General features: G+C 58.9%; 1 protein-coding gene across 2 annotated transcripts in view; it reads left to right on the forward strand.

Moving 5' to 3' along the window:
- Positions 1-2,061: 2,061 nt before the first annotated feature.
- PLXNA1 (plexin A1) overlaps positions 2,062-10,423 on the forward strand; it is a 51,256-nt gene continuing 42,894 nt past the window's right edge. The window contains exons 1-3 of one of the 2 annotated variants that reach the window (XM_005866943.2): positions 2,062-2,126; positions 4,521-5,778; positions 7,644-7,826. In XM_005866943.2, coding sequence (XP_005867005.1) covers positions 4,543-5,778; positions 7,644-7,826 — 1,419 coding nt within the window. In that variant the 5' untranslated portion in view covers positions 2,062-2,126; positions 4,521-4,542. Of the gene's footprint in view, positions 2,127-4,520; positions 5,779-7,643; positions 7,827-10,423 lie in introns of those variants that run through there. The other variant, XM_014540298.1, reaches the window with a different exon arrangement.

Raw genomic sequence — 10,423 nt, forward strand, 5'->3', positions numbered from 1 at the left:
GGTCGCCCCGCTCGCTCGGCCTCCTAGGACTCCCCCTCTCCGGGCCTCTCCGGGGTCAGCCTGCTTCCCTCGGAGGCTTCCGATTGCTTCCTGAAGGGTCCGGGCCTGGTGTGCACCGTGGCCAGGGCAGCGCGGCTGATCTCGGGCTGCCTCTGGGAAGGGGAGCGGGGCTCCAGGGAGTCCCCTGCCTGCTGTGAGATCCAAAGTGCAGTCGGGGAAGGGGGGTGAGAGGGGCTCCAGTGACGGCTGAGAGCCCGGAGCTGCCATTCCTCTTTTGTGGGGTGCTGGGGCCACGCCCCTTGAAAGGAAGGGGTGTGTATGTTGGGGGTGATGTGGACAATGCCTTTGCTCCCTGAGCCTGAGCTCGGGCACCTTCTCTGCTGGGGCCGGTTTTCTGGGTCTGCGCAGGAAAAGGGGGTAGGGCTCAGCCTTTGCTCCTCGCCCCTGTGGAGCACCCTCAGTACCCTGGGCTCCTTCCCTGTTGGTTTTGGGGTGTACAGGAGAGATCAGGTGTGCACCAGGCAGCCAAGACCCTGCCCAGTCCTTGAGGAGCAGCACCCAATCCCAAGACTAGGGGCAGACCATTCTGCTTCAGGGCCAGGCTGCAAGTCAGCCTGGGAGGGTGGCACCGATAGGCCCAGCAAGGGCATTTCAGGCAGGTGACCGCATGGACAGAGGTTTCACAAGCCCCTATGTGTTGAGGTGTGTGCTTGGGGGTGGGGGACAAGTGAGATGCCGTGGACAAAGCAGATAACCCTTTGCAGGCCTCCTGTGGCCCCGAGGTCATTGCCTTGGCGTTTGGGTCTGCCAGGAGGAGAGGGTACCACCTCCAGGGAAGGCCAAGTGGTGGGCACTTTTCTGAGAAGCAGGACTCCAGTGCCCTGTCCAGACCTCTGTAGGTCTTGGTTCCTGAGGGCTGGGCTGGTGGGAGAGCAGGGCATCTCGGGACCACCTCCCGAGGTCCCTGTTTGGGGAGGTGGGGTGGCAGGCAGCTCTTTGTCCTGGTTGATATGGTGAACCACTGGGTAGGATGGCAATATCTTCTCAGTCCCCTCCCTGCTCCAAACTGTCCAAGCTCCAGAAGGACCCAGAGCCAGGGATGTGGGGCTGGGGCTCTCCCTCTGTGAAGAAGGTTCTGAGTGAGTGAGGGTCTTTGTTTCTCAGGGTGAGGAAGAGTGGTGGAGGGGCCACTGGGAGAGGGACAGGGGACATTGCTCTCTGTTGCATAGCTGAGCCTATCCTGCCCAGGAGTGGAGCATGCTGTTCCAGGCCTGTCTGCTTCTGTCCTGGCCTCTCTCTCCCTTGCTCACCCCCAGTTGGCACACCCTATACCAGTTCAGCTTCTTCTTCCCGTCTGACTCTGACTGGGCCCCAGGAAGCTGCAGTCATTCTCACTGCCCCCTCCAGGAGGTTCCACCACAGGCCTTTGGTCTTGCTGTCCGACACCCAGGACACCCCCTCCCCCACCAGCTCCTGCTGTGCCTGGTCCTTCTAGAACTGGTGAATAGGCTCCCTGGGGAGCTTCCCTAGACCACAGTGGCTGGTTCTGCTCCCTCCCAGCAGCAGGGCACAGCATGTGTGGTGCTCCCTTCCCCTAGCCTAGTGTGGTCCTTCCCAGCACCCAGCAGCTTCGGAATGAATGCATTTTTTCCTGGGCAGACCAGAGGTATGTGGGAGTCCCAGCAAGTCTGCTGGCTGTCCAGATCTCTGTAGGAGCGTGGGAATCAGGCCCTGTCCTGCCTGGACTAGCTGGGTGACCTTGGTCTATCTGAGCCCTGGGCACCCTATCTCTAAGATAGGAGAAGTGACCCAGACATCTTTGCTGGCCCTTATGAGATGGTGGGCATGAGGGGCCCAGCCCTGGATCCCCCTTTTCCTGGCTGGCAGCCCCATCCCATTGGCCTGTCCCTTCTCTTCCCTTCTGGGCGGTCTCTGTTGTGGGAGAAGAAGAGGGATGAGCCCATGGGGTGTGGGCCCAGGGTTTGGATGGTGGCTTCTTCAGCTGGGTCTCTCCTGTTTAATATAAAAAGTAGGGCCCGTAATTGCATTAAGATGTGTATAATTATCCCAGAGGAGGGGAGAGCCCAGCCCCTGGTAATTGCAGGTCTGCTTTGAACTGATAAACGGTGAGTGATTCATGTTTTCTTTGGAGTTCACATGTACTCAGCTTTCAGCCCAGGCCTTGCTGCCACTGTGAGAAGCCTTTTCTCTGGTCTGCCTTGGGCTTCTGAGCTGGGGGCAGGGTGTAGAGGGCTGGGGACTCCTCTCCTGGCTGCCAGCAGAGGTCCCTGGTGACTGTAGTTCTTGGGGCTATGTCTGGGCAGAGATCCTCAAGCAAAGGCAGCTGACATCCTGCGGGGAGGGTCCTGCAAGGCAGCACAACCTGGTTTTCTTGCTGGTGGGATCCTGGCTAATGCCTCTCACTTCCTCAGTTTCCCTACCTGAGCAGTGGGTGTGGGCATCACTGGGCAGAGGGTATGAGGAGAGGGAGGACAAGGTGAGGGAGCAGGTCCTGCTCTATCCAGGGCCCATTCATTTATTTATTCATTCATTCACAAGTCTTGGCTCCTGTTGTCAGCTTTGGGGATACCGTGGCAAATCACAGAGCTAGGCCCTGTTCACAGGGAACTCATTCTAGTGGGGAGAGTGTCTGGGAATAAGAAGTAACAAAGCCATTAGCAAGTCTTATGCTGCAAGTTCAGACTGGGTGACTGGTTGTGAGGGAGCAGCTGCTACCTTTAGCTAGCAGGTTAGGGGAGGCAGCTGAGACGGAGCCGGAGTGTGGGAGCAGGGGAGGGGACAGCAAGTCCAAGAGCCCAGGGGAAGGCAGACATGGAGGCCTAGAGGCCTCTGGGCCTTGTCTGGCAGTCAGCTGCCAGCTCCCAGCCTGGTCTTGGCAGAGGGTCCTTTGGGCCTCAGCTTCCCAATCTGTAACATGAGGTGTCAGGCTATATTAGAGGCATTCTCTGGGAGCAAAGGATGTGTGCAGCTCTCGCCAGCACCTGCCTGCAGTTGGTGCTCAGCATCTCTGCGGTCATTCTCCAGCCAGGAGTTGGGTGAGAGGCCCCAGTACATCTGGCAGAGCCAGGGTAGGGCCCTTGCTGGCATGGAGAGGGTACTCCTGCTGGTGGCACCTTGTGGGAGTGCCCTGACCTTCTCCCTGTTACCCATGAGAAAGAAACTGTTGTCATTCCCATTTTACAAATAGAGAAATGGGGCTGCATGGCTACAGCAACAGAGTCTAATTTAAACTAGTACCTGCCTGTCAGCTTCTGGGCTAGGGGGGGAGATGAGACTTTTCCAGAGTAAGAGGGGGCCATAGCAGAATTGGGGAGGGGGGCTGGTGACCTTAAATGTGGTTCAGAAAAGTGACCTGGGCTACTGTGTGGAGACTGGGCTGTAGGTGGACATGAGCAGAGGGTGCCAAGTGCTGTGGTCATCCAGGTGGGAGAGGGGTGGGCAGATTAGGGGAGATTTAGAGGGTGAGTGTGACTTGGGGCTGGAGGGTGAGGATCCTGGGCGTGCCTGGGCCTGTTATGAGAGTGAGTGGTGCTGGGAGCATGATGAGGTAGTGGAGGAGAGTCGGGTGGAGGTGAGCCTGGGGGCTGTCAGATTGGGCTCTGGGTGGGGGTAGAAGGGCTGGAGGTTGGGGAGAGAGAGCCACTGCTGAGAGGTAAGGTTCAGGGAGCCTCTGTTCTCTCTTATCTTTGAAGGAGTTTCTCTTTCCTTGGAGTTGGGTTAAGGGTTTTGAAGGGGAACTCAGAGGCAGTTCACTAGGTCACCTGGGAAGGGTTAGGTGGGGGGCACCTGTTGGCTGGGGATGCGGATGGTAGATGAGACATGCACACAGCTTGGTTTCTGGATCAGTCTTCAGAGTACAGGGGCTTGAGGTCAGCAAGGGGCTGGCCCCAGGGCCAAGGTGACCCAGATTGCCCTCTGCCCTCACTAAGAATTGCCGCCCATATGTCTTTGTCTGCTGCGGGGGTAGTGCCTGCAAGTAGGATTATCCAGGGCCTGCAAGGGAGCACTTGTCCCCAGAGCCTTGAGTAGAGGCTGTCACCCACCCTGGGAGCTTGGAGCTTGGGGGACTTGCCCCTAGGACATGGGGAGGTTCTGAGTCAGGAGGTGATGGCTCCCAGTCTAGACCCCCAAGCCCTTCTCACCTGCCTCCTCGCTCCTGGGTCCATTACTTTCTTCCACCTGGCTGGCAGTGGTAGGCCTAGGCATTCATGATGCATGTCTGGTAGCCAGATAGGAGTCCTATGCTACATGTTGGGGTCTCAGGCTTGGTCTTGATGACTCCTGGTGCACCCCTTGCATTTGCAGGGTTTTAGGCCAGGGAGGTGTCCTCTCTGCACCTCTGGCTTCTCCAGGGTTAGATCGTGCCTGTGGAGGTGGAGGATGGGATGCCCCAGCCGAGACAGGCACACCAGAGAGCTCAGCAGGTATGTGGGTGTGTCTGCCCTCTAGGGGTAAGGTCTTGCCCACGCTCACACCTTCTTTCACTGTTCTCCCTGCAGGGCTGAGGCTCCTGGCCCCGTGATGCACATCCCTGCAGGACCTGAGCACCGAGGCCTGAGGCCCAGGCCTGCCATGCCACTGCTACGTCTGAGCCCGCGGGTGCTCCTGATGCTCTTGCTGCTGCTGGGGGTCATTCGGGCAGTGGCGGGTGCCACTAGGGCTGGCGGGGGTCGTCAGCCTGTCTTCCGCACCTTCTCAGCCAGCGACTGGGGCCTCACCCACCTGGTGGTCCACGAGCAGACCGGCGAGGTGTATGTGGGCGCGGTGAACCGTATCTACAAGCTGTCGGGGAACCTGACACTGCTGCGGACCCACGAGACAGGCCCTGTGGAGGACAACGAGAAGTGCTACCCACCGCCCAGCGTGCAGTCATGCCCACACGGCCTGGGCAGCACCAACAATGTCAACAAGCTGCTGCTTTTGGACTATGCTGCTAACCGCCTGCTAGCCTGTGGCAGCGCCTCCCAGGGCATCTGCCAGTTCCTGCGGCTGGACGACCTCTTCAAGCTGGGTGAACCGCACCACCGCAAGGAGCACTACCTGTCGAGCGTGCGTGAGGCGGGCAGCATGGCAGGTGTGCTCATTGCCGGGCCGCCGGGCCAGGCCCAGGCCAAGCTCTTCGTGGGCACGCCCATCGATGGCAAGTCTGAGTACTTCCCTACACTGTCCAGCCGCCGGCTCATGGCCAACGAGGAGGACGCGGACATGTTCAGCTTCGTGTACCAGGATGAGTTCGTGTCGTCGCAGCTCAAGATCCCTTCAGACACACTGTCCAAGTTTCCAGCCTTCGACATCTACTATGTGTACAGCTTCCGTAGTGAGCAGTTTGTGTACTACCTCACTCTGCAACTGGACACACAGCTGACCTCGCCCGATGCTGCCGGCGAGCACTTCTTCACTTCCAAGATTGTGCGGCTGTGTGTGGATGACCCCAAATTCTACTCATATGTCGAGTTCCCCATCGGCTGCGAGCAGGCGGGGGTGGAGTACCGCCTGGTGCAGGATGCGTACCTGAGCCGGCCTGGCAGCGCCCTGGCCCGCCAGCTAGGCCTGGCTGACAATGAGGATGTGCTGTTCACCGTGTTTGCTCAGGGCCAGAAGAACCGTGTGAAGCCGCCCAAGGAATCGGTGCTGTGCCTGTTCACGCTCAGGGCCATCAAGGAGAAGATCAAGGAGCGCATCCAGTCCTGCTACCGTGGCGAGGGCAAGCTCTCTCTGCCCTGGCTGCTCAACAAGGAGCTGGGCTGCATCAACTCGGTGAGTGGGCACTCTGCCTCCTTAGGGTGGCTGCTCCCGCCCTGCCAGCCTCACAAACTGGACAGCCTTGGCTCTGTGTGACCCCATTCTCCTCTGAATAACAGTGTGCCACTTGCCCTGTGCCAGGTGCTGCCGCTTGCCCATTGTTTCCCAGAGGGTAGTGGTTGGCCTCAGAGCTCGCTTGCAGCTCTAGGCTGTCCTCTTCCTTTAGGAGGTGTGGGTGGGAGGAGCAGGACATGTCCTTCAGTCCCCAAGTCCCTGTTGGACAGAGTACTGACCACGTGCCTGGCATTGTTCTGGGTGCTTCCTGGCCCCTTCTAGTCTCTATTTTTCAGATGAGATCTCTGAGGCTCTGAGATCTCTGAGGAGATGAGGCACCAGACAGCATCTCCCCCCACAGTCCCCTGTTAAGAGCTGTGCTCACTCTTGTACTGGGTGCCAGGCCATGTGGGATCTGATGACACCAGCACTGACATTGATGCTGCCTGAGCACATGGATGCTGGGAGCTCAGTAGCTGGCAGCCATATCTCCTGTCTCTAGGCCCTGATGGGGCCGGCCTGGGACCAGCTGCTTTTTGGGGAGCATCTCGTGTGCCCAGGTGGTAGCAACGACTTTTTTCCAGAGGAAGACACCAGGCTTAGAGGGGAACTTGTTCAGGGTCGCAAGTGAAAGAGCTGGGAATTCACCCAGATTGGGGACTTCCAGAGCCAGGCCTCAGCCCCACTGCTTCTGCTGCCCGGGATTTGCTGGGTTGCCCAGAGAAAGCCCAACCCCACTCTGGCCTCAGTTTTCCCATATCTATAATGGGAATGACACTTGTTTGTCTCTGGGGCAGGTGGGATGGTGAGGGTCCCCTTCTCATGTCCAGTGCAGTGGGGGCCTCATGACAGGGCCAGCCTCCACATCAAGGCTCTGGGTACACTAGACAGATGCATCATTCATTCTCCTCTTGGCCTTTCAAGGAAGGCATTCTGTCTCCATTGTACAGATGGAGAAACTGAGGCTTGGAGGGGCAGTGCCTGCTGGGGTCACACTATGATTTTCATTCCTTGTGCCCATGGCCAGGTCTGCCCCTTTCCTGGGCATTGTTCCCACTTTCTCCTCACATCCCCTCCAGGACCCCAGCCCAGCCCTGACCTTGCCTCTCCTCCTGCCCGTCCCCTTCTGGCTCCCAGCCCTGGTGGTCCTCTCCCCCTGCAAACCTCAAACTCTGAGCCTGCTACCCAGGGGACCAGCTGTCCCCTTTGGTCCACCTAGAACCTGCCTCTTTCATTCTGCCCTCCTCCCTCTTGCCTTGGAACAGCCCGCACATTCCCTGTGCTCTGGTCTTCTCTGTAATTTCACACTCATCACCTCCTCAGCTGGACCCTTCCCTTGCCTTTTGGGTTGATCCTTGTCTCCTCTCTTGAATAAAACCCTACAAGACAGTTTGTGGTCCACAGCCCCCTCCAGGGCTGTCCCCTGCCTCTGTGTGGCTATCGCTGGAGCAGTAGGCCTGGTCCCTGGTTGGTTGGCTGTTCCCTGACCTTCCCCCAGCTGCCTCCTCCTTCATGCCTCCTAATCCAGAATGGGTATGGGGCCTGTGTGTAGTGTGCATGTGAGAAATGGGTCCAGCCCTGGGCCTGCTGGGCCTCAAGGAGCCTTGGTTTCTCCATCTGTCGAATTGGTTCCCACTCTCAGATCTGTGTGGGTGGTACCCTGGGCCACATCTCTGCTGTATGGTCGTGTGCTTGCCTATGAGGACCCTCTGTGAGTCCCTTCAGTTAGTAGAGCTGGCTGGTCCTGGCTTTGAGGCCCCACTCTCAGGGAGAAGGAGTTTGGGGCAGGCTGGGCAGCCTAAAGTCTCACCTCTCTTCTCCCACAGCCCCTACAGATCGACGATGACTTCTGCGGGCAGGACTTCAACCAGCCACTGGGAGGCACGGTTACTATAGAGGGCATGCCCCTGTTTGTGGACAAGGAGGATGGCCTGACCGCCGTGGCTGCCTATGACTACCGGGGCCACACTGTGGTATTCACTGGCACTCGAAGTGGCCGCATTCGAAAGGTCAGGCCTGGGAGTGGAGGTGGGGGCAGGGTAATGGGGTGGATGGAGCTGGGGGTAGGAGACAGCATTGCTCCGTGACCTGGAGGCCAGATCCAATGTATGAAGAGGTGGGGTGCCGCCCCTGTGTTAGGCTCAATGACCATGGGGACTCAGACAAGGGGTAAGCGTGGGCCAGGGTGCCTCAATGGGCCCCTGCCTGCCTTCCCGTGGTCCTCCTGTGGGTCAGTGTTGCATTTGATACTGTAAAGGCTTTGGTTGGACGGTCAGGGTTTGTGAAGAGGGCTGGCCATCCCACCATCCTCCTGGGGCCTGGAGATGGTAGCTCTGCTTGCTGAAGACACACGGTGACTTGGGAAGTCTATGTGTATGGGTGGTACAGGAAGGTGTGCCTGCCCCTCCCCTCCTGGAGATCCAGTGTCTGCTAAGGTTGCCTTCTGCTGTGTGGGAGGCCCGCCCACCTCCCACCCTTTGAGGAGGCAGCAAGGCCAAGGGCAGGGCAACGGTAGTGCCCCTCACCCCCACCCGCCATTGGCTGGGTGAGTGGAGTGTGGTGACTCACTGCAGAGTGACAGGGACCAGCTCCAGGACCATCCCCTGGGCTTCTCAGGGTGAGAATGGGGTACTGTGGGGCAGGGCCTGTCTGGTATTTCCAAGTTTCCTTCTTACCAGCAAGTGTTGGGCTGAGCGGAGCTGTTATGGAACTGGGCTGGGAGGGCTTCCTGGATGGGCAGGTGGAGTGAGCCACCTTGTGGATCAGGCTGACTTGGTGGGACCAGGGTAGGGCTGGCCTGCTGTGGAGGAAGTTCCCAGGGCGTCTGTAGGATGGGGGTGCCTGGGAGCCAGAGGGTCAGTGCAGGGGTGGAGTCTGGCGAATGAAATAATAGCTGTCCTGTGGCCTCGTGCTGACACAGCTCCCTGCTGTGCACCATGGGTGGGGGCTGGGCTAGCCTGTGCTCTCAGCTCCCATGTGGGGTATTAGGAGAGGTCTCCCATGTCTGCATGGTGGGAATCATGTTCCACTCCTCAGACTCTGTGACTTCTGAGAAGGGACACCCCCACCCCAGCTTTGGGCTGCTGACTGAAGACCACCCTGGGGTGCTGTGGGTTTCTGCTCACAGTGACTGTGAGGCTGAGTGCCTGCCCAACTAGCTAGTGGGGACGGAGGGAGGCCAGTGCAGACCCTGCCACCTTCCGTGTAAGCCCCTGTGCCCTCATGTTGAGGGTTCAGCCTATGGCCTGAGTGGGGCATTTTCCCTTCCCAGGAGTAAGGCCCCCACTCAACATTCACTCCTTCCTGCCCCAGGGAGGACACACAGGGCTGGGGGAGCAGGGGAGAGGGCCATCAGAGCCTCTGTGGAGTGTGTTGCACAGGTTGTGCCTAGAAGGGGCCAGAGGACCTCCCCCTGAGGTGGGTGCATGGGAAGTGCTGGGGGAGCCCCTTGGAGACATTCCACATGGTGTCCCAGCAGGAGGGCAGGCTCCCCGGGGCTGGGAATGCCTCTCCCAGTCTTTTGATGGCTGATGGCTGGCAGGCAGCTGGCTGAGGTGCTGTATATGCCCACAGACCACCCTGCAAGCCTGGGAGAACAGGTTAGTCCAACCCTGTTCTGCCCGCCACCCCCCATACACACACTCCTCACTCTCTGTGCCCCAGGGCCTCTTCTGGGTGGGATCTGGGTGGGAGCTTTGGAGTCCAGTTAGTCCTGCTCTCCTACCTCTCTGACCACTCCCACAGCGGAGAAGCTGAGACCCAGCATGTGGACTGTGGAGTTGGACTTGGGCCCATTAATGAGAAGGGGCTTAATTGGGCATTGGGAAGCCACAGCCAGAAGTCCCCTTCTTCCTTTCCTCGCCCCGCCCCACCCCCCCATACCTGTTTTACAGACCCCATGGGTACCGGCTCTTTTCACCCCTGGACTCATCAGCTGGGCACCACACACTGCGCATGAATGAACAGTGCCCTTCCTGTATGTGGGGTCAGTCATGTCCAGGCTGTCTGCCCAGTGGTGGCAGTCTGCAAGTTGGAGATCCTATTGCATTGGTTTTGAGGCTCTCAGAAGTGTGCCCCTGCCTCACCCCTAGACTTGCTACCTGCACCCCTTCCATCCAAATGTACCTCCCCCAGTAGAGGGTGGCTCAGTAGGCTGTTGCATTGCTGTTCACACCCCAGTCTCGAACAAATGACTGAGCGTGGTGTGCTCTCGGCTCTCCCCCTCACCAGCTGTGTGACCGGGAGCTGGCCAGTCCAGCTCCTCTGAGCCATGGTTTACTGAGTGCAGCCTGAGGAGGAGAGAGGATGTGCAGGCAGGCCAAGAGCCTGGTGTGCTCCCACTCCCACTTGGGACATGCAGTGAGTGCTCGTGTGCTGGCATCTCAGAGTCCTCACAGCAACCCTGTCATCCGATTGACAGATGAGGAAACTGCGGCATGTAGGTGGAAGTTGCGGGCATCCAGGGTTACTGGCTCCAGGGTCCTAGCTGTGACTTCAGCCTCTCTACCTTTTGTATGGGTCCCTGGAGGACAGGAAATGGGGGGCCCTACTTCAGTGACCTGCTCCCATTCTGAGTAAGCCTAAGGCGGCCCCTCTCCCAGGGACA

This window comes from Myotis brandtii, unplaced genomic scaffold (genome assembly GCF_000412655.1).
Source record: "Myotis brandtii unplaced genomic scaffold, ASM41265v1 scaffold240, whole genome shotgun sequence".
Lineage (NCBI taxonomy): Eukaryota > Metazoa > Chordata > Mammalia > Chiroptera > Vespertilionidae > Myotis > Myotis brandtii.